The sequence below is a fragment of the Salvia hispanica genome, chromosome 2 (genome assembly GCF_023119035.1).
Source record: "Salvia hispanica cultivar TCC Black 2014 chromosome 2, UniMelb_Shisp_WGS_1.0, whole genome shotgun sequence".
In the NCBI taxonomy this organism is placed as follows: domain Eukaryota; kingdom Viridiplantae; phylum Streptophyta; class Magnoliopsida; order Lamiales; family Lamiaceae; genus Salvia; species Salvia hispanica.
The window spans coordinates 32,387,273-32,408,176 of NC_062966.1; the positions used below are offsets into that span (position 1 = coordinate 32,387,273).

The window sequence follows — 20,904 nt, forward strand, 5'->3', positions numbered from 1 at the left end:
GAATGTATTTGGGCTTAAAATAAAAAATAAGTTTTCACGAAGGCCCACTCGAGAGTTTCAAAGTACGAACAAAATATGCTAGTTTTGGGCCATGATCTAGAATGCTGATAATATTCCAACAGCCCAATTGAGATGACTATTCTTTACACGTTTTTACAATATTTTCAAAAGTAACTGTTTCTGTTTCCTCACATTTTTTATGTTGCTTGTCAGAACCGACAATTTCAACTTTTCTTGCTAAATCCCAATACTGCCCTTCATATTTAACTAGTCCTATTATGGTCCAGTTTTCGATGAGGTTTTATCGTGACTAATTATGATGAAGTTTCCAACAAAGCTATGTTACCACTTTTTTCCGGCGAGACTATCTTTAATAAATTGTTATCAATTTTTTCGACGAGGCTACTTTTATAGAACTTTGATATTTTTTCTTTAATGAGACTATATAACTGATACGATCGTACCTCAACTATGATCAATTTATATGAAAGTAAATCATGACTCAGTTGCCAATTTCCGGATGGGAAAATCACATTTCAATTAATCGAACACGTGTGTATTTTTTCCTATAATATCTTACCATAAATATCTTTTTCACAACTTGCATAATCCACACACATCACAAGAGAAAAAACCAAAACCGCAAGTTGAGGGCAAAAATGGAAATTCGACTTTGCTTATCCATTTTTTTTGGTTGAAAGCATACGCAACAATTCGATGCACCTTCCCACTTGCTCTCCCTATATAAACCCCTCCACCCTCCCCTTTCTCAGCTCCAACTTCCAAAACTTCTGCTACATTCTCCTCATAAAGCCCAACTGTAAGTCTCAAATACATTTCATTTTTTCAGTCTTTCTTTCTTTTTCACTTTGCAAATTGTTAATATCTACATAGATCAGTTTCTAGTTTCTGTTAATTAATTATATTTTCTAAATTAACACAAGTGTATATATTTATAGTGTAGTGTAATACCATTCCTTCTTTTAAATCTCAATAGCATATTAAAGTTTATTGAGACCATAGAAAAAGGGTGTAAAGTTCAAGTCTTTAGGTGAAAAAATCGATCTTGATTTTGAACGAGCTGAAAATATTGATTATTTGACGAAAAATCAAGAGAAATGAACTCTGGGGGTTGTCTTGGGGTTTCAAGTATGAAGCCTTGTAGTAATATATTGATTCTTGGAAAAAAATCGTCTATTTTTGGAAGTTCACTTCTAGAGCGTGGTCATTCCTGTGAATATAATTTGTCGAAATCACAATTGAAGCTCTATTATTCTTCAATCAAAGCTAATTGTTCTCATAATAGGAAGATATTAGGATTTAGGAGAGTCATTGACTCGAACCGGAGAGTTTTTGGTGGTTCCGGTTCAAATTGGGGTCAGTCTAAGGTTTTTTTAGCTGATCGGGTGAAGAAGAACGGTAGTTTTAGAAGTGTAATTGCAAATGTAGCATCGAATATTAGGAATAATTCGAACTCTGTTGGATCCCGTCTGCCCGAAAATAGCTTTGAAAATATATACATTCAAGGGGGTTTCAATGTGAAGCCCCTGATAATTGAGAGGATTGAGGAGAGTCAAGATTTGTTTGGGAAAGATGAAGAAAAGGGTAAAGTCGATGAGGTCAAGGTTAATGACGGTACATTTGGAGATACCAACCGGTTTAGTGAGGCAGAGGTTTCAGAACCAGCCCTTGGGATACATGTTTCCGAGGTAGAGAAGGAGGCTTGGGAATTGCTCAGAGGAGCGATCGTGAATTACTGTGGAAGCCCTGTGGGAACCGTAGCTGCCACTGATCCGGCTGATAAGCAGCCGCTTAATTACGACCAAGTCTTTATTCGTGACTTTGTTCCCTCAGCTCTTGCGTTCTTGCTTAATGGAGAGGGGGAAATAGTAAAGAACTTCTTGCTCCACACGCTGCAATTACAGGTGAGCAGATATACGTTTCACAAGTTCTTGAGATTTTGGCATATTTAGACATATGAGTTTCTTATTAGTAGTCAGACGTGGTAGCTGTTACAATGCCTTATTGAATTATCTAATTTGGATTTGCATTTTTATATTTAATTAGAGCTGGGAGAAAACTGTGGATTGCTACAGCCCTGGGCAAGGGTTGATGCCAGCTAGTTTTAAAGTTAGAAATGTGCCTCTTGATGGGCGAGATGGAGAGTTCGAGGATTTATTAGATCCGGATTTTGGTGAATCGGCTATTGGACGTGTTGCACCTGTAGATTCTGGTATGGCTTATTTACATAGTATTTTTCTTGCTCTCTATGTTATTAACATAGCTGTTTTTGAATCAAAGCAGCCTGCTTCTCATCTTTGTGTCTTTGAACATATGGTTCGACATAGTTTTTGTTGTTTGATAATAACTTGTTTTAAGCATTTATATGCATGTTTTGTGGTGAAGAGCTTTGTTAGCTTATCTTATGTCATTTTTATGTAACTTGAACAGGATTATGGTGGATCATTTTATTGAGATCCTACGGGAAAATCACTGGTGACTACTCGTTGCAAGAGAGAGTAGATGTGCAGACTGGGATCAGATTGATTCTGAATTTGTGCTTAACCGACGGTTTTGACATGTTTCCCACCCTCTTGGTCACTGATGGTTCCTGCATGATTGACCGAAGAATGGGTATTCACGGCCATCCACTCGAGATCCAAGTGAGTAACTGATTGTGCCACATTTTCATCTCACTTTGCTGTAAATTTATTTGTCTTTGTTTGGACTTGTAGGCGTTATTCTATTCTGCTTTGCGTTGCTCCCGTGAGATGCTGACAGTCAATGATACGACCAAGAACCTCGTTGTGGCCATCAACAACAGACTCAGTGCTCTTTCATTTCATGTGAGGGAGTACTACTGGGTTGACCTTAAGAAAATCAACGAGATTCACCGTTACAAGACCGAAGAGTACTCCAGTGAGGCCGTCAACAAGTTCAACATCTATCCTGAGCAAATACCCGGCTGGCTTGTGGACTGGATCCCGGACAGTGGAGGATATTTGTGCGGCAATCTCCAGCCGGCTCATATGGATTTCAGGTTTTTCACACTCGGAAATCTCTGGTCCGTCATTTCATCGTTGAGCACCGACAAACAAAGCGAAGGTATATTGAATCTGATTGAGGAGAAATGGGATGATCTTGTGGCAGAAATGCCTCTCAAGATATGCTATCCTGCTCTTGAGCACGACGAGTGGCGCATCATCACTGGAGGCGACCCCAAGAATACGTAAGTGTATACCAGAAAGAATCAAATACCAAAATCTACTAGTTCAAAGTCTGATCAATTTACTGTCTGTGCAGCCCATGGTCGTATCACAATGGCGGATCGTGGCCTACGCTCACGTGGCAGGTGCGATATTTTCTAACGACATAGTAAGTCGTTTTTATTTTTGCTTAGGCTGATAGGGTTGCGGTCGTTTTGCATTGCAGTTCACGTTGGCGTGCATCAAGATGGGAAGGCCGGAGTTAGCCAGGAAGGCGGTGGCGGTGGCTGAGCAAAGGCTTCCGGGCGATTCATGGCCGGAATATTACGACACGAAGCAGGGGAGGTTCACCGGGAAGCAAGCACGGCTGCAGCAGACGTGGACGATTGCGGGATACCTGACATCGAAGATGCTTCTGAGGAATCCGGAGATGGCTTCGATGCTGTTTTGGAACGAGGATTACGAGGTGCTTGAGAAGTGTGTGTGTGGCCTCAAAACTGGGAGAAGAAACTGTTATCGTCTTGCTGCTAGATCTCAGTAGTCATGGATTAGTCTCACCGTTGTTTTAAGCTAAGCATATGTTTATCTTTGATGAGTTTGTTACACTAACATGATGTGCATCCAACTCATTAGCCTCAGCAACTTTTATGTAATTCACCTTATAAATCCAACATTCAAATATGACTTTGATTTTATTAGAATCTCGTTGATTACAAACTTGATACTATTAGGAGTATTCATCTCTCGAGTTTTGTAAGAACACAAAAAATAATTCAATTATTGGCCCAATAATTAATATGCATAACATTGGATAAATAATTAAAAACTTTTCTGAAGATTTTGTTGTTTTTGTCTCTTTTTAAATCCTAGCCTTGTCTTATTTGATTACTTTCAAAACTTCTGGATGAATTATAGTACTGTTTCTGATGTGTGGCCAATATGTGGCATACGTTGTAAAATCGAGCATCGGAAGGTAAGAAAATAGACCAAATCTCAATTTTCAAGTAAAAATCAATATTTAAATCTCTTTCTTTAACATCTTCTATATTTTTATACTTTATTTTTTCTCCTTTTTCCATACTAATTAAACGTCACTTTCTTAAATCTTAGAAACATCAGATATTTACTAGATAGTTGAGTGTTTTTAGACTTTTAGTATTGTTGGATGTCTTTTATTTTTGGAATACATAACCATAAATTAAAGCATCTTGGACAAGTAATTGCACTTTTATTTTAAGAGAATCACGACAGTATCTGCCGCTAAATCATGTTGTAGTTAATGAGTTTAAGTTTTTTTTTTTGTATAAATGGTTGAAATAAATATGGCGTTAATTTATTTTATGTGTAGATGCGGCGTTAATTTAATGGATGTAGACGTTATTTGGTTTAAATTCTAAGTGGGTTTAATGACATTGATAGGGTTTGGCATAACTTGAGGTTTAAGTACTAAATGTGTTTATTGATATTAAATGGCGATAATTTAACTGGCTAATGACAAAGTGGCATTATTTTAATGGGTTATAACTTATAAGACTAATAAGATTAATTAATTAGCTTTACTTAACTAATTGTGTCAATTAATTGATTTGCATGTTTTAATAATGGGTTAATAATAGTATTATCTACTTAACTTATACTCTGTACAATAAAAACTAAAAATATACTAGTACTATTTCGAAATTTAGCATAGTAGCAGTACAATTTCGATGAAATATACTCCCTCCGTCCTAAAAAAAATAGACTAAATTGTAAATGACACGAATTTTAATGTACAATTCGTAAAATAAGAGAGAGAAAGTGAAAAAATAAGGGCATCCGCATCGCAGACGCGATGCTGTCTCGGTCTCGTCTCGACGAGACGAAACAGCATTGAGACAGCGTTGCGACGCTCGTCTCGTCTCGACGAGACGAGACATCTCGTCGCGCGACGCGGGACGGCGAGGCCGGCCTCGAGCTGGCGAGACGACGCACGCGCCCCACGTGGCGCTCGCTGGATGATGGCGTGACGCCCACTCGCTGGGCCGCGAGTGGGCGTCGGAATTATGAAGTAATAATTTTTTTTTATAAATTCGAAAAATTCGAATTTAATAAAAAAAACGGTCAAATGACCATTGGAACAAACGGTCGATTTTTTTTAAAAAAAAAATTCTTTCTTTCCTTTTATTATTCTATAAATATACTTCATACCCCATTCACCATTTTACACACAAACACTACTCTCATTCCTCTTCCATTCACTTCACTCATCTATTCTTTTCTCTCAAATTGTTAAAAAAATGTCCGGCGATGGAAACTCCAGCGGCGGCGCTCCGGCGGGTTCGACTTGAACTCGTTCGACGCGACGTGAAGATGCTCCGCAGTCATTGGGACCGATGCGACAAAGATGTCAAAAAATTTTGCGCGATATACAGGGCAGAAGAGGCGAATTATCAGAGCGGAGCCGGTGGAGCCGACATTCTGAGAGCGGCGTGCGGGTCTTCAAAGACGACATCGGTAAAGATTTCAAGTTTGTCGATGTTTGGTCGCAAGTCCACCACCTTGAAAGATGGGCTGGCGGTGTCGAGTCAGGCTCGAAATGCACGAAGCACACGGCGCGTGGCCACTACTCGTTTAGTGATGGCGGGGAAGGCAACACCTCACGTGAGGGCACGCCAACCGATGATGCAGGGGGTCTTCTTCCGGTTCACGGCGTCGGCCGCAAGGGACTAAGGCGGCGAAGGCGGCGAGAGCGAGGGGGAGAGGGAGAGGGAGGGGCCGCGGCGAATCAAGCCAGGCGGGCGAGGGCTCGAACACCCTAATGTCCATGTACCTGGTCGCCACGATGGCTGACCTTTCAAGAATGACCCCTGCCCAAGTTTCATCCCATATGGACGGAATTGAGTATATGAAAGCTCAACTTGGTATAGGGGATCGATCTAACTTGGGTGCACCGCCGACTTCGGGGGATGATGATTCGCCGGCGGAGTAGTTTTTATAGTTTAATTTAGAGTATTTTAATTATGTATTTTTTTATTTTTTAGGATTTTAAATTATGTATTTTTTTTTAGGCTTTTAAATTGTAATTTTTATTTTATTTAATGAAGTGTGTTTTTATTAATTGAATTTGTTGAAAATAAAAATAAAAAATGAAATTGAATGAAAAGTTAAGAGATGGTTAAGAGATACTCCCTCCGTCCCAGATAATTCGTCCCAGTCTTCCATTTCGGTCAGTCCCACATAATTTGTCCCACTTTACTTTTACTATTTTTGGTAGTGGACCCCATATTCCACTAACCCATTCCTACTCACATTTTATTATCAAAATAATATATAAAGATAGGACCCACATTCCACTAACTTTTTCAACTCACTTTTCATTACAATTCTTAAAACCCATGCCCGGTCAAAGTGACTCAAATTATCCGGGACGGAGGGAGTAGTTAAGAGATGGAAGGATGCAGGTGTTGTCTCTTAGTTAAGGATGAGCTGAAAAGTATAGTGGGGTCATGAATAGTTAAGAGATGAGACGGTTAAGAGACGTATAAGAGACAGGGATGCGGATGACCTAATAGAAGAAGTGTTTGTAATTTGTGGGGTCCATATTATAAATTATATACTACTCCCTCCGTCCCCTATTAGGAGTCACTCTTTGACCGGGCACGGGTTTTAAGAAATGTAAAGAAAAGTTGGTTGAAAAAGTTAGTGGAATGTGGGACCCATTTTTTATATTGGTTTTATAATAAAACGTGAGTGAATTGAGTTAGTAGAATGTGAGACCTACTTACTAATGGTAAAAATGAAGTGTGACTCCTAATTAGGAATAATGGGGGACGAAATTATGTGGGACTGAAATGGGTCCCACATTAATGGAAAAGTGTGACTCTTAATGGGGGACGAAAGGAGTACTACGTAAGATTATTATATGTTGAAATTTTCAATTTTAGAGGATGATTCAAATGATAAAACTAGTTTGTTTATTTTATAGAAGAGATGAAATATATGTATAACTGAAAAAGTAATTTAAAAAAGTAAATAAATTGAAAATATCTTTAGATATGGTAATAGTAGAAAATATTTGCTTCTATTTGAGTTTAATTAAATTAATTCTAGAATCGCAAACTTGTATCATAAAGAAATCCAGAAGCCTTGACTCAATCTTGGCGTGGACAAGTGTTTTCGGAATTCATAGATGACCATCCTATAAGTACGCATGCAACAACACACAACACACTTATACAACGTCATGGCATTCCCCTTCCCAACTACTGCATTAATCACCCTCTTCCTCTTCCTCCTCCTCCTCCCCATCTCGTTCGGCGAAGGACTCCCAAAGTCCGACGTCGATCTACTGGAGTTCCCCCTCAATCTCGAGTACTTGGAAGCCGACTTCTTCGCATGGGGCGCCCTCGGCCGCGGCATCGACCACTTCGAGCCTAACCTCACCAAAGGCGGCCCCAAGCCCCTCGGCGTAAAGAAGGCTAAACTCAGCCCTCTCATCAAAGACATCATCGCTCAGTTCGCTTTCCAAGAATTCGGACACCTCAGGTTTGGTTTTTCGTATTATTAAAAGATCACGAGTTTGAATTCCACCAACTTAACGCGGGGTTTTTGCAGGGCGATCCAGGAGACCGTCCCCGGATTCCCGAGGCCACTTCTAAACCTAAGCGCAGCATCATTCGCAACAGTGATCAACACTGCAGTCGGGAAAACTCTACAGCCCCCATTTGATCCCTATGCCTCTGACATCAACTATCTTCTTGCATCATATCTCATCCCCTACGTTGGACTCACCGGCTATGTCGGAGCAAATCCCAAACTCAAAAGCTCCACTTCCAAAAAGGTACCATCAATCTCTCATTCATAACATACTACTCTAGCATATGATCTGATGGAAATTTGATTTTGCAGCTGGTGGCGGGGCTACTAGGAGTGGAGTCGGGCCAAGATGCCGTCATCAGAGCACTGCTGTACGAACGTGCAAAATCCAAAGTCCACCCCTACCGTTTCACAGTAGCAGAGCTTACCGACAAGATTTCAAACCTCCGAGACAAGCTTGGGAAGAACGGTACCAAAGATGAAGGCCTAATTGTCAGACCTGCAGAAGGAGCCGAAGGCAGAATTGCTGGCAACGTGCTGGCAGGCGACAAAAACTCTTTAGCTTATGACCGGACACCTGAAGAAATACTAAGAATCGTTTACGCAAGTGGAAAGGAGACGCACCCGGGTGGATTCTATCCCAAAGGGGCTTCTGGCAACATAGCCAAATCATACTTGATCTAGTTTCCAAGTTTAGGTCCTTATTTTACAACCACCTGTATCGATAATGTCTAAAACTAATAGCAATAAATACTTGATCTAGTTTCCAAGTTCGTATACGTATTAAATGATAATATGAATGCTCGAGTAAATTGGGAAGAATTACATAAAATAGGAACCATTCGATAATTAGTGAATATCCAATTAAAACTTCAAGGGTGCAAGAAGAAACTACTCTAAGCTAATAGTACTAGTATAGCTCACATAAAGCTAACCAGTAAAGTTTTCAAACTGTCTCGAAACAGCTTATAAAAATCCTAAGATGTGTTGCCAACATAATACAGAAATGACCGAGATATGATCGAACCAACTACAGCTATGTGTTGTGTAGACTGATGGAAATCTGAGGAGGCTGCACCACTACCGCTTGGATGGCCTCTCATCATCCTCTCCCCCATCATCGCTATCATCGGGATCATCCTTGCCTGAACGTTTTCTCTTGGGTGGCACCTCTGCTTTTCCCTCATCATCCTCGTCATCTTCTTCCTCGTCAAAATCCTCCTCCCCATTCTCTTGTGGCTCGAAGTCACTTGCATCTTCCTCATCCTCAGCACGGCCAACTGGTCTCACGAGATATTCCGTGCCCAGATCACCCTATCACCAACAAAAACTTGTTAAAAGTCTTGTAACAAGAACAAGACCAACAACAGGTGATTACACCAGTTGTTTTATCACCAACAAAACAAATACTATACTACAAATCAAAACAGAGCAAGATATACCGTCACCAGGAAAGCAAATTAAATTAGCCCCGAACACACACAAACAAGATCAATGCATAGGTCCACTGAGTTGGCCATACACAACAATTAAAAGAAGGTGAAGCAAAATATATAATTACTCAATAGCTAATTTGATCCCTTTTGGTTGAATTTTTTTGGAGGTTTCCCCTAATATTCCCTCTATGATTATGGAGATATGCAGGAGATCTAGATCTACTACTAGGGATCTATAATGCTTATCTTAATTACTCCAGAATATTTCCACAATCATGAGGCAGATCCAACTATGTTTTAAAAAACAAGTATATTCAATTACCAAACCTAAATCCACAAATCAGCAACTGCACAAAAAATTGTGCTATAATCCAACTATGTTCTCCAAAAACAAGTATATTAACCTACCAAGCCTTAATCCACAGATCTACCAAGCCTTAATCCACAAATCAGTAACTGCATATATAATTGTGCTACAAGAGATAAAATTCCAGAGATAGTGGTCCAGATACGCTTTAAATCAAAAAATAATAAAGGAAATCCACACGAACAGAGAAAAAACTAAAAAAAAGTTCAAATTCTAACAAATATCAGTTCAAAGACGCACTAAATAGATGAAAATCAGTCAAAATCACAGATCTAGTTCGTTTCGCCAAACATATCAACAACAAACATATTGCTACTCATAAACGACGAAATAATTAATTTACCTCTTCTTCATCTCCTTCGACTTCTTCTTCATCATCTTCATCCTCGTCATCGTCGTCGTCATCGTCATCATCGTCGTCGTCGTCATCGCCTTCGTCGTCTTCGCCTTCTCCGTCTTCATCATCATCGTCTTCTACGTCGATAGGCGCCGCCGCAGACCTGCCGCCGCCGCCGCTGCTGTTCAACACTTCCTCCTCATCATCGTCACCCTCCTCCTCCCCCTCTTCTTCGTCGTCGTCGACGTCTTCCTCGCCGTCGACTTCCTCCTCAAAGACCTTCTCCTCTTCGAAAACCGCCATACTTTTCAGAAGAAGCTAATTGATTTTTCCTTTTTTTTTGAAAAAAAAATTACGAAGAAAAAAAGAGTGGGAAGAAAGAGGCGAAACAGGGGAAAGAGGCTTGCTCACAGGGGTGATGGGGTTGGGGGAGGAGGATTGATCTGGACCGTCTATTCTAGAAGAAGCACATGGATCGCTGACGTGGATAGCTATCGACGGTGGGAAATGGGCCGAACGGTTCTTCTTGTGGTTTTTTACAAGCGCGGCGCGCTAATATTCCTCTCCTCTTTGTCATGTGAGTCGCACGTGATGGTATCTAGGTTATGCCTGATTGGGCTCAATAAGAGATTATACGGCCCAACAAAATGAAACGATTAAACTTTGGGCCTTTTCATATCTCAGCTAAATAATTCGTAAATAGTATTCCACTATTTATGATTTTTGTAGGTAGGTAAATAAATGATAAAACCATCAAAAATTCTTCATTATCTTATAACAAAAAATTTAGCGTGCTAGGTGTTTGAATATTTTACGTGGCGTATACATGTATAAAATTAAAGATGTGAGTAATTAGAATGTCATTTAAATTACTGAGTATTGATATAAGTTTATGAGGCAATTGAAAAAAATTAGAAAACTAAGATATAATTAATTATTTTAAAAATTATTAAATTATTCAGAAATTGTGTAAATTCGGTAGTTTTCTTTGACAATTTCAGAAAGAAATGGTATGATTAATAAACTAAGATAAGATTCATAACTAAGGTGAGGGATTTGTCTTTTTTAAGTTTTGATAGACAATACTCAACTCATGACAATATAAAATTACACTGATCAATCAAATACTATTATGAATTATGTATGCCATTAGTTTCATGATAGTAAGTTAGTAACTTCATAATAAGTTTCTTCCACACAAAATCAAAAACAAAAATAAAAATTGAAAAGTAACAACTTGAAAGCTGGCACATAGTCGCATTATGCATGCCCAACATTAATAAGTTTATCGGTACTTCCATACCTATCCTATCTTTCCGTAAAGTTGAATCAATCAAACAATATGGTGACACTAATATATATAGCCACGTGTTAATATGTTATTTGTTTCTAAGTTTTATTTTGCACGCAAACTTTAACATTTTGGGAAATGATTTTTTTCATAGAATGTGATTTCATTGCATAACGACCTATTTTATTAAGTTTCCACTCAAACCTCAGATTGTACTACAAGTCTACAACTCCATACCTCTATTACGAACCCAAATTATGCCATTACTTTATTTCTTTTGTTAAACTACTCTCCAATTTTATAAGTATTTTTCTATTTTATGTTATTTATAGAAGCAAGTAAATAAATAAATAAAATTTTTAAATTTAATAATCGGTGTAGTCTCAGAATAATGAACATAATTAAGAATATCAACATTAATTGTAAATATTTTTTTCTAGTCGTCGAAGTAAGAGGAAAAATAGACGAACCGACTCATGTATTAATAAAAATTTGGGTGCTTAAACTAGTTAAAATGAAGATCAACATTGATTATATTGACTCATGAGCTTGTATGGTAGTTCGCTACCTAACTATTAAGCTTGTTTTACTCGTGATTTTATCTTATAAATTTCAATTTTAGACTTGATATCAACTTAATAGTATAGGACTCAACTTACACACTCATGCATAAACCCTCCCCAAACCTAACTACCGACACCCTCATACTCTAAATACGCTAATTTTTAGGTAATTACATGAGAATTTTCATGTAACTAATTAACCAATCGTCTACTAAAATAAATCACAAAATATAGCACCTCGTCTTTGTTTTGTAAATATTGTCTCAAATTTTATTTTGTATGAATTTTCATGAAAAAGGCCAAATTTAATTATATTTGCACGTCTAATCAATATTAGGGTACTCAAAGAGCACGATTAGTAACGAAAATTCAATTAGCTTAACACAAAAGCCACGTTTCAAAATTAGATACTTAATTAGATGTAAACCTAAAAAAGCAACCTAAATATCATTCAATTAAAATCAAAAGGGAGTTAATATTTAACAATATATACCTATCTAGTTTCCTTGAATGGATAGAATATGTATCAAAAATTATCAAATTTGCTAATCCTCATCATTTTCTGCCACACATATATAGTCTATGTTAAAATTCATAGATTGAATAACACCGCACGCACGTTAAATTGGTACTCCTTTTAAAGTGGTAATATATAATCACAAAAATGTTCATATTAATTTTCAAACTATCAAATTGTTCTGAAATGGTAATAATTGAGAAAGCAACCTTTTCACATGCACATAGATGTTTTGTTTTGTTTTTTCCAATTTCTATAGTTTAAAAGAAGTCATATAATTGTAATAAAAACTAAATAAATGTTTGGACCTGTTTACATTAAATCAAAAACTACTGCAATATGAGTTAGAAACAAATTGATCACACCATGATCATATTCTAATGGATTACTATTAATTATAATTCCATCATAAGCGACATTTTTCCAATTTCAATTAGTTTTTTTTAACTAGTTTTAGGTGCAACTTTATTTTTGAATTACTATCAGTTATATATGGTATTAAAAGATACTATTGTTTTTAATTACTTTGTTACCAACGTGGGATGAGTTTTGAACAAGTGTTACGAATATGACAATCATATCCGAATTATAAATAGTAGTAGTAAACTAGTAATATTTATAGCCTTCGGGATAAAAATCAATCAAATGCTCAATTATTTAAGTAGCCTTTATATGATTAAAGATGAGAAAGGCAACCTTTAATGTCTAGTCGTATGCGCACATCCATTTAACAACAATATCAATTTATTTCTTCTCCATTTCACATTAGAAAACTACAGTAGTTTGAAATAAATATGAATTCCAAAAAATTTAATAAGAAGCAATAACACTTCAAATACTCCATAAGAATGTAAAAAAAAAAAAACCTGATATATGCAGTACGGGGTGCATTGTATTGCTAACTATTTAAGTTGCTAACTCTGCTAACTCATCAATGCAGAGTATTAAAAATGTCAACACGGTAACATTAAAATGTCAACACATAATATCAACACATTATAATGAAGTTCAACAAAATCATGTGTTGACATTTTAATGTCACCGTGTTGATATTTTTAATACATTGCGTTGATGAGTTAGCAAGTTAGCAACTTAAGAAAGTTAACAATTGATCACACCCCTACGTAGTACTCTGTATCATTAAATGTCGCGACAAAAAAGACTAGACAGAAAATTCAGAAGTTGTACTACTTACTATTTTGGATAGGGATGTCAGTGTAGCCCGCAGCACGATGTCTGGCCCGAATAGCCCACCAAATCTATAGGGTTAGGGCCAGAAATTTATAGCCCGATAAAATTAAAACCCTATTATCCCGCACCCGATTAACCTGCAACCCGTTAGGGCTAGACCCGATGGGCTGGTCCAAAAACCCAATAAAATTTCTATTATTCTATTTTTTACTCCTAATTTGATATTTTATTGATTAATTTTATAATATAAATAACTAAAAAAAATAACTTTTAATATTTTAATAGTATAAATTATAAACTTCAAATTCACAAAAAAAATATATTTAAATTTCTACAACATGCATTAAAATTTCACGAAATATCTCAAGTATTAGTATTTGATCATATTTTTGATTGAGTTTAAGCATATATATATATATCAAATTTATCATAATTAATATTTTGTATTTTATGAATATAACTATTTTTCATCATTATTTATTGGATTGATCACATGTTAATATTATCGGTATCAACCCGATGGGCTAGCCCGAAACTCAACATTTTATGGTTAGGGTTGAACTTTTATAATCCGAAAGAAATCACAACCCGATTAACCCGCACCCGATTGACCCGCAACTCGAATAGCGTGGGCCCGAAACCCGGTGGACCAACCCGATTGACATCCCTAATTTTGGAGTGTAAAAAATTTAAAATCCTACTTCCTCGTCAAATGATTATTGATTTCTTTTTCTTTTTTACTGTCCCACTATAAGTATCGATTTCCATTTTCAACAAAAAAAATTATCTATTAATTACTATTTTATTCTCTCTATCTCGCTATTTACTCCGTATAATGCAATAAATACTCTATCCGTTTCACTAAAATAATTATTTTACTAAAAATGACACATTATCTTTAATTTTATCCTTTTTATTGTCTAACTTGGAAAAATAAGCATACATAAAATTATATATATGCCGAAAATAGATACTCCTATTTCATATTAATAAAATAAAGCCTATAAGTTTTTAAAATCTCATCACTTCAATCATACACCTATATAAGAAGCCTCAGTGCGCCACCTTTTGTTCACCAATCAATCCTCCAAAAAATCCAAACTCAAGAAAACAAAAATGAAATTAGCAATATCCATTGCGGTGGCGGTCCTCGCCGCCGCGATGCTGATCCAAACCTCGGACGCGCGCGGGCGGCGGAAGGACGATCAGCTGATCGAGACGACGTGCACCAACACCCCCGACTACGCCCTCTGCATCAAGGTCATCCGCGCCGACCCCAACTGCACCACCGCCCCGCTGCAGGACCTCGCCCTCATCACCGTCGCCGAGATCAAGCGCAAGACCGAGGCCATCATCGTCCAGATCGAGAAGCTCCAGAAGTCCGGGGAGGAGAAGATGCAGCCGGCGCTCACCAAGTGCCGCTCCTACTACAACGCCGTCATGGTCGGCAACATCCCCGTCGCCGAGCAGACCACCTGGGGCAACCCCAAGTTCGCCGAGAACGCCATGGCGGATACCAAGAACGAGGCCGTCATGTGCGAGAAGGCGTTTGGGAAGATCCCGACGCCGTCGCCGTTCACGGCGGAGAACCAGTACATCGCTGACGTGGCGGCGGTGGCCAGGGGCATTATTAGGAATTTACTTTGATAGTATTTTATTATTCTCATTTACTATGTGTGTATGTGTATGTCCAAAATTGGGGTGGGGACTAGGAATTCCTCTCCTAAACTACAAACTTAAATGAATAAATAAGTGAATTTTTATGTGTTTGTTGATCGATTTAGTTAGATGTATTAGTTTAGAGCATCCATAATAGGTAGGAAGGACTTTTCCACGAACTAGCACTAGACTTTCCAAAAAACACTTTCTGTCACGTTACTAGAACTTCCCACCTCACTTCTACATTATTAGGACATTCATTGCACAATAGTGGACTAGCAATATGATTAGCCGACGCCCTAGTCAATAAAATAAAATAAAAAATATGATTAATTCATTTTAATTGTTGGTATTTATCAAATACATAAAAATGAAGTACAATAAATTGTAAATATTGAGTATAAATAAAAAAAATTTAAATAAAATAAAATAAATGGGACGTCCTACCTCTTATCCATCGCCAATCCACAATAGCGGACGAGCGCACGGACAAGGATACAGACGTCCGTCTTTTACGACGGACGACCTCTCATCCTCTTGAGATGTCCGTCACCCGCTCGCCGCCCATAATAATGGACTAGCATTCGGACTAGCTGCTAGTCTGCGTGCTAGTCCACTATCGTGGATGCACAGATTTTTCTATTGTTTCTCCTGAATTTGTATTTGTTCTCTATCTTTTTGGGATTGAAGAATCAAGTGATGGCGTTTTATGTATGGACCTAAATATTGGTCACGTGCGGCCGTTTTTCTCTATGGATGTATATGATCATTTAGAGAAATTTAGTAACTAGTAGTACTATGTTACAAGGAGAACTAAATCACTAATAAGTACTCCTACTTTAAAATTTGTGTTTTTTCTACTTTTTTTCTCTCGTGTATTGCAAAAGTGAACTGAACTAGTGATCCATATATATCTTGGGTGACGAATTAAAGCTGTTTTTGGCCCATGTCTACAAGCCTAACTAACATTTCTATATCTGGAGTATTAGTATGTAATTCAGAAAACACAACCACTAATGATTTCATCATCATGCCTAGTAATTGCCTACATTTATAACTGTGTAGTTATTTCAGGCAAAGCACATTCTTAAATTTACGTACTTTAACGTTTTATTTCTATAGACTCTTGTATAATGTATATTTAATTTTATAGGTTCTTATATATTTACATATAACAAAACCTAATTTATACTATGAATTAATAGATTTTTTATATACTATTTATTACATAAATTATAGTAGTACTATTATTTGGCAAAACTCCTCTTTTTTTTACTAGAAATCAGTAGCTGCAAATTTTGGGCCCAAGTTTCGTGTTTTTGAGTGGTTTTGGGCCGCTTAAGTAGGTCTCAATTTGTAACTCATTCGTATTTATGTTCGCATTTAATAATCACATGTAATTTTTATTTTTTGTAGTGACGCGTTTAAATTTGTGTTCATAATATTTATGTTGTTATTTAAAAATCATTTAAATTGCGTAAAAGACAGATACTAGAACTAAAAATCACTTCAAAAATTATAACACGCTATAAGTAAGTTTAAAAGGCACCAAAATTGGTGGGTGGGAGTATGGGAGATGACATACAAACAACGTGGTCAAATTTGCCACACCAGCATCATAATCTTCAAAATTAAATTTAGCTCTCAACCCATGTGCCTTTAATTATATGCATAAGCTAAGTAGTCAGACATCATAAATAAAGCAAGTCAACACTGCTGAAATCTTATTAGTACTAGTATTTATTTTCATGGCAACAATTACAGTAATTACTAATTAAAGTATAAGACATACATAAATGTACATAGCTTATTTCCTGGATCTAAGCACATGGAATTCCTTAATGCCAGAAGCAGTTATCCCAGAAATCAGACAAAATCCCTCAACACACAACCCTGGCCTTCCCTTGATGTTAGCCAGGTAATATTACCTAGCTACACGTAAACCAGCGTGCACGCGCGCACACTGCATTATGTACCCTGATGCGCTCTCGCACACCTAGCATCGTATAATCTCAATGTTGGACTGGACGCGATCAATGCCCTAAATCAATTAGAAAAAACCTATCATTAAGAGCATAACAACTAAACATCTAGCTACAAAAGACTAACTACTACTAATATGCAAGACCCGATTAACTTTGATCTAGAAAGCGTATGTGCAGTGTCACGATGTTTACCAGAAACAGTCGTATCAATGGATGGCTCTTCCACCTTCGGCCTTATTATCTGAGCCACGAACCAGTAGACTGCAAAAGCAATAGTGAAAACGATTACGGTGTTGTTTCTACGCGAGTAATACTTAGATAAGGGAACGGAGCAAGAACATACTTTGGGGATCCAACTTCATACGACATGTGCACACTACCGCTAGACAAATTTTGTGTTTCCTTAAGGGCAAGAACGTTGCCCTCTGTCGCTCCATCCGACATTGGTGAAATAGGGTCGCCTACGCCTGAGCTGTTCCTTGTAAAATTCCCCCAAGGATGGCACCCTAATCAAACACCATGTCCAAACTTCAAAACTGTGTTTAATCATAGGCTTATCTTTTCATTTCAATGTGACTATCAAGAAACAAGGCTAATGTTATAAATAGGCCAAAAATGAAGGATAAAACATCACAAGACCTCAAAAACTAATGAACAAAGAATATTACCTTGGAAAATGATGACAATGCAGAACAGAAGTGTGAAGAGCATAGCTATCAAGTTGCCAGCAGAGGAAGCTGACGAAGACACCCCTTTTGCTGCCTTCGCCTTCTTCAACGCCTTGATCCGTTCGATCCTAGCACGTTTCATCATAAGAAGCTCGGATATCTCCTTGATCAGCTTCTGATCAGCAGCGTCCAACGACAAATCTCTGGGAGGCCGAGGAGGCTTCTTGGCACTCATCGTCGAGCGCCTCTCCTTCCTCGTTTTCCCCTCTGAATTCGGAGAAACCCCACCAGCATCCATAGCATTTCTCAAAGGGCTTAATGAGTTTTCACCATTGGCTAATGCATCAACACTCATAGGCATACCACACACCTCTGAATTGGGAGAAACCCCACCTTCTTGATTCATACTTTCCATACAATTCTCAATATTAATCACAATTTCCCTTTCTTTCATAGATACAATCACTTTCTACTCTTTCTTCCCAATTTTTACCACTCAGTGGCAGTGAATTCCTAAGCCAAAAATGCTATTAAATCAGTGTGTCAGAAGCAATTCTCTTCACTTAAGCCCATAAATTTTCACCCAAAATCCCTGTTTGCTTAATACAGAAATCAAGCAAAAGAGAAAAGCTATATTAGCAAAGAAAGAATCATAAAATTGTGGAGGCCAGCTACAGAACACACAACAAAGTAATGTTTTTTTTTTTTTTGTTGAAAAAGAATCCATTAACAAGCAGCATAAACCAAATGCTTTATGATGATGGGGTGCTAATATAAAACTGAAAAAGGGGAAGTACCTTTTGGATAAACCAAGAAAACCCAGATCCAAAGAAGCATAACCATGAAAATGTCGCCGAAAAAATTGAACGGAAAACGAAATATAGTTGTCAAGATCCAATTTTTATGCCCTCTCTCTGTAACTAGTGCTGACCACGAGAGGAAATTTATAACCAAGATTCAAATTTTATTTGCTGCAAAGTTGTTTGAGATACTAATGACCACAACTGGCATCATTAATATAGTTGCTGCTAAATGCATATGCGGATCTTACTTGTAATACTCCCTCCTGCCTCATAATTTGAGACTTACGACACAAATTTTAATTTTAATACTATAAATATAACAGAAATATAATAAAAAAAAACTTTGAAATGATGTTATTGTTAAATAAAAATTAATTAATTTTGATGAAATAAATCGAAACAAGAAAAAGAGTATTCATAAAATATTACTCCCTTCGTCTACTAAATATCCAAAAATAGTTTATTTGTGGTCGGTAAGGTTAAATATGAAATTAGTAAAGTATCAGGTAAAAAATAAAAATGTAAAAAGTTGAAGAAAAAAAAAATTGGGTAAGATATTAATAACAACTTTCAAATTTTAATACTCCATGAGACTAATTTTGACGGGCAAATAGAAATAGAATTATAAAACTATTTTTTATATAAGAAATATATAGATACTAGCATTTCATTTTTGTTTTGACACCATTAAACTCTAAATGGCACTCATGCTATGGTTGATCGAGAAAGTTCCCCAAAATTTTAGGGAAGCACCAATGTGGGTCAATTAGTTGGGCAAACATGAGTAATGGAGGAAGCAAATTGCTTCAAAGGGAAGCACTGTAGTGTGTGTGTGAATGGCCCTATGTGGCTCCCCAACCCAATCAATTTCAAACAAATTTTCTCTATTTGGCTCCCCAACCCAACTTATGTGCCGGTACGATGCATGCACGCCCAGCGTGTGTACTCGTGGTGACGGATCGTCGCGTGTGCCCTACATACATAGTTGTTTTATTTTTATTTTCTTATTTATTTTATCATTTTTGTTTTCTATTTTAATTTTGACCATTTTCCTTGTTTTAGAAGAGTAAACTAGGTCTTATAGACTTTTTTTTTCTTTCTCTTTTTCACTTTTTTTTTATCATCTCTCTTAATTTATTGTTTCTCTCCCGTATCTTCTACTTTCCTCATTTATATCTCTCCCAATTATTTAATTTTATTTCCTTTTTTCATTTTCTTACTCTATTTTATTTTAATACATAAGACAAGATGATATCCTAATAATCACTTATTTATAAAAAGTGATTGTAAATGGACAAACCAGCTATTGCATAAATAAAGTTAAAAGTACCAATATAATCTCTTATATATGGTCAATACGTGAAATTCTGTCAAAAAATCAAAGCAAATCTCAGCTTTGGACTTTTGTATTGGATGATTGTGATAATAATATACAAATTATATTATTATAATAAAAGTGTTACATTATTAGCCGAGCTACATTATTGGAACATAATCTGCATTATTAGACTAAAACGCGTTACATTATTCGCCGTGCTACATTATTAGACTACACAATCTACATTATTACATGACATGTGACATTAATCTAACGATTATATCACAAGATCCAAAGATTTGTTTTGATTTTTTATAGAACTTATTGATTTGATCGCATATCTCATACTCTATATAAATAAGAAATTTTTGTTACCGAAATAACACAACAATAAAGGATAAATTCATAATACTCACAAAATGAAATTCTATTGGTCATCAAAAGGACTATGATCACTGATTTAGTTTATCCTCTCTAAGAGCCATCTAAACCATAGATTGTAAAAGAATTCAAGCTATACAATACCCATCCAATATAGGGAAAAGATTTACCAATTACCATGAAAAGACAAGTTTATGTGTAAGATTTGCAGATCTCATATTCATATGACTGACTCGGCCGAGTCATATTGTGCCAAAGTGACTCGTTCGAGTTTTACGAAGACAGACATCTATAAGTTGCTCCAATCATATCACAACCACATTATTAAACAGGCCTTAATATATGGGGTACATAGAAAATGATTTGAAATTTTGAAATAGTGTGTGCATGTGTGTGAGAGAGAGGGCGTAAATGCAAGAGACAAATGAAGATAAGCGCACGAGGATTTGGGGGGCAGAGGGTAACCAACAAGGAAACTGCAGATTTTTTTCTGATAATATTGCGAATTATTTTATTCACAGAAATAATTGCAAGATTCGTATCTTTCACTTGGAATTGGAGTTTTTGAATTTGAAAGCGACCCCTGCATTAGCTGGTGGAGCTCAAA

At 36.8% G+C, this 20,904-nt stretch overlaps 5 protein-coding genes across 7 annotated transcripts; 3 read left to right on the forward strand and 2 right to left on the reverse strand.

The window, feature by feature from the left end:
- Positions 1–775: 775 nt before the first annotated feature.
- LOC125205864 (alkaline/neutral invertase A, mitochondrial-like) lies at positions 776–3,907 on the forward strand. Its single transcript, XM_048105026.1, has 6 exons — positions 776–1,925; positions 2,068–2,233; positions 2,452–2,663; positions 2,736–3,229; positions 3,304–3,352; positions 3,433–3,907. The coding sequence occupies exons 1-6, from the start codon at positions 1,119–1,121 to the stop codon at positions 3,745–3,747; spliced, it is 2,043 nt and encodes a 680-aa protein (XP_047960983.1). The 5' UTR covers positions 776–1,118; the 3' UTR covers positions 3,748–3,907.
- Positions 3,908–7,428: 3,521 nt separating this feature from the next.
- Positions 7,429–8,554, forward strand: LOC125206028 (desiccation-related protein PCC13-62-like). The gene is made up of 3 exons (XM_048105294.1): positions 7,429–7,730; positions 7,800–8,025; positions 8,094–8,554. Exons 1-3 carry the CDS (start codon positions 7,429–7,431, stop codon positions 8,463–8,465), a joined length of 900 nt encoding a protein of 299 aa, XP_047961251.1. The 3' UTR covers positions 8,466–8,554.
- A 49-nt stretch (positions 8,555–8,603) lies between these two features.
- LOC125206027 (acidic leucine-rich nuclear phosphoprotein 32-related protein 1-like) lies at positions 8,604–10,403 on the reverse strand. Its single transcript, XM_048105293.1, has 2 exons — positions 9,928–10,403; positions 8,604–9,095 (listed from the first exon to the last, which is right to left on the reverse strand). Exons 1-2 carry the CDS (start codon positions 10,222–10,224, stop codon positions 8,862–8,864), a joined length of 531 nt encoding a protein of 176 aa, XP_047961250.1. The 5' UTR covers positions 10,225–10,403; the 3' UTR covers positions 8,604–8,861.
- Positions 10,404–14,599: 4,196 nt separating this feature from the next.
- LOC125206819 (cell wall / vacuolar inhibitor of fructosidase 1-like) lies at positions 14,600–15,130 on the forward strand. Its single transcript, XM_048106042.1, has one exon. The coding sequence runs from the start codon at positions 14,600–14,602 to the stop codon at positions 15,128–15,130; it is 531 nt and encodes a 176-aa protein (XP_047961999.1).
- Positions 15,131–16,836: 1,706 nt separating this feature from the next.
- LOC125204493 lies at positions 16,837–18,793 on the reverse strand. Of its 3 annotated transcripts, none has more exons than XM_048103163.1 (5): positions 18,593–18,793; positions 17,796–18,308; positions 17,471–17,633; positions 17,320–17,388; positions 16,837–17,183 (listed from the first exon to the last, which is right to left on the reverse strand). In XM_048103163.1, exons 2-4 carry the CDS (start codon positions 18,247–18,249, stop codon positions 17,334–17,336), a joined length of 672 nt encoding a protein of 223 aa, XP_047959120.1. In that variant the 5' UTR covers positions 18,250–18,308; positions 18,593–18,793; the 3' UTR covers positions 16,837–17,183; positions 17,320–17,333. The 3 variants fall into 3 exon arrangements, with proteins under 3 accessions (XP_047959120.1, XP_047959119.1, XP_047959117.1); XM_048103162.1 differs by having other exon boundaries at positions 17,796–18,387; XM_048103160.1 differs by having other exon boundaries at positions 17,796–18,394.
- Positions 18,794–20,904: the final 2,111 nt, after the last annotated feature.

What these genes read in the sequence shown, in the direction of transcription:
- LOC125206028 (XM_048105294.1), top strand. Translation starts at nt 7,429, where the DNA reads ATGGCATTCCCCTTCCCAACTACTGCATTAATCACCCTCTTCCTCTTC. An exon ending in CAAGAATTCGGACACCTCAG is followed by an intron (nt 7,731 to 7,799) that starts GTTTGGTTTTTC and finishes GGGTTTTTGCAG; the next exon opens with GGCGATCCAGGAGACCGTCC. An exon ending in AAAGCTCCACTTCCAAAAAG is followed by an intron (nt 8,026 to 8,093) that starts GTACCATCAATC and finishes TTGATTTTGCAG; the next exon opens with CTGGTGGCGGGGCTACTAGG.
- LOC125204493 (XM_048103163.1), bottom strand. Translation starts at nt 18,249, where the DNA reads ATGAAAGAAAGGGAAATTGTGATTAATATTGAGAATTGTATGGAAAGT. An exon ending in CATTGTCATCATTTTCCAAG is followed by an intron (nt 17,634 to 17,795) that starts GTAATATTCTTT and finishes GTGTTTGATTAG; the next exon opens with GGTGCCATCCTTGGGGGAAT. An exon ending in TATGAAGTTGGATCCCCAAA is followed by an intron (nt 17,389 to 17,470) that starts GTATGTTCTTGC and finishes TTGCTTTTGCAG; the next exon opens with TCTACTGGTTCGTGGCTCAG.
- LOC125206027 (XM_048105293.1), bottom strand. Translation starts at nt 10,224, where the DNA reads ATGGCGGTTTTCGAAGAGGAGAAGGTCTTTGAGGAGGAAGTCGACGGC. An exon ending in TCGAAGGAGATGAAGAAGAG is followed by an intron (nt 9,096 to 9,927) that starts GTAAATTAATTA and finishes TGTTGGTGATAG; the next exon opens with GGTGATCTGGGCACGGAATA.
- LOC125205864 (XM_048105026.1), top strand. Translation starts at nt 1,119, where the DNA reads ATGAACTCTGGGGGTTGTCTTGGGGTTTCAAGTATGAAGCCTTGTAGT. An exon ending in TGTTGCACCTGTAGATTCTG is followed by an intron (nt 2,234 to 2,451) that starts GTATGGCTTATT and finishes TAACTTGAACAG; the next exon opens with GATTATGGTGGATCATTTTA. An exon ending in GCCATCCACTCGAGATCCAA is followed by an intron (nt 2,664 to 2,735) that starts GTGAGTAACTGA and finishes TTGGACTTGTAG; the next exon opens with GCGTTATTCTATTCTGCTTT.
- LOC125206819 (XM_048106042.1), top strand. Translation starts at nt 14,600, where the DNA reads ATGAAATTAGCAATATCCATTGCGGTGGCGGTCCTCGCCGCCGCGATG.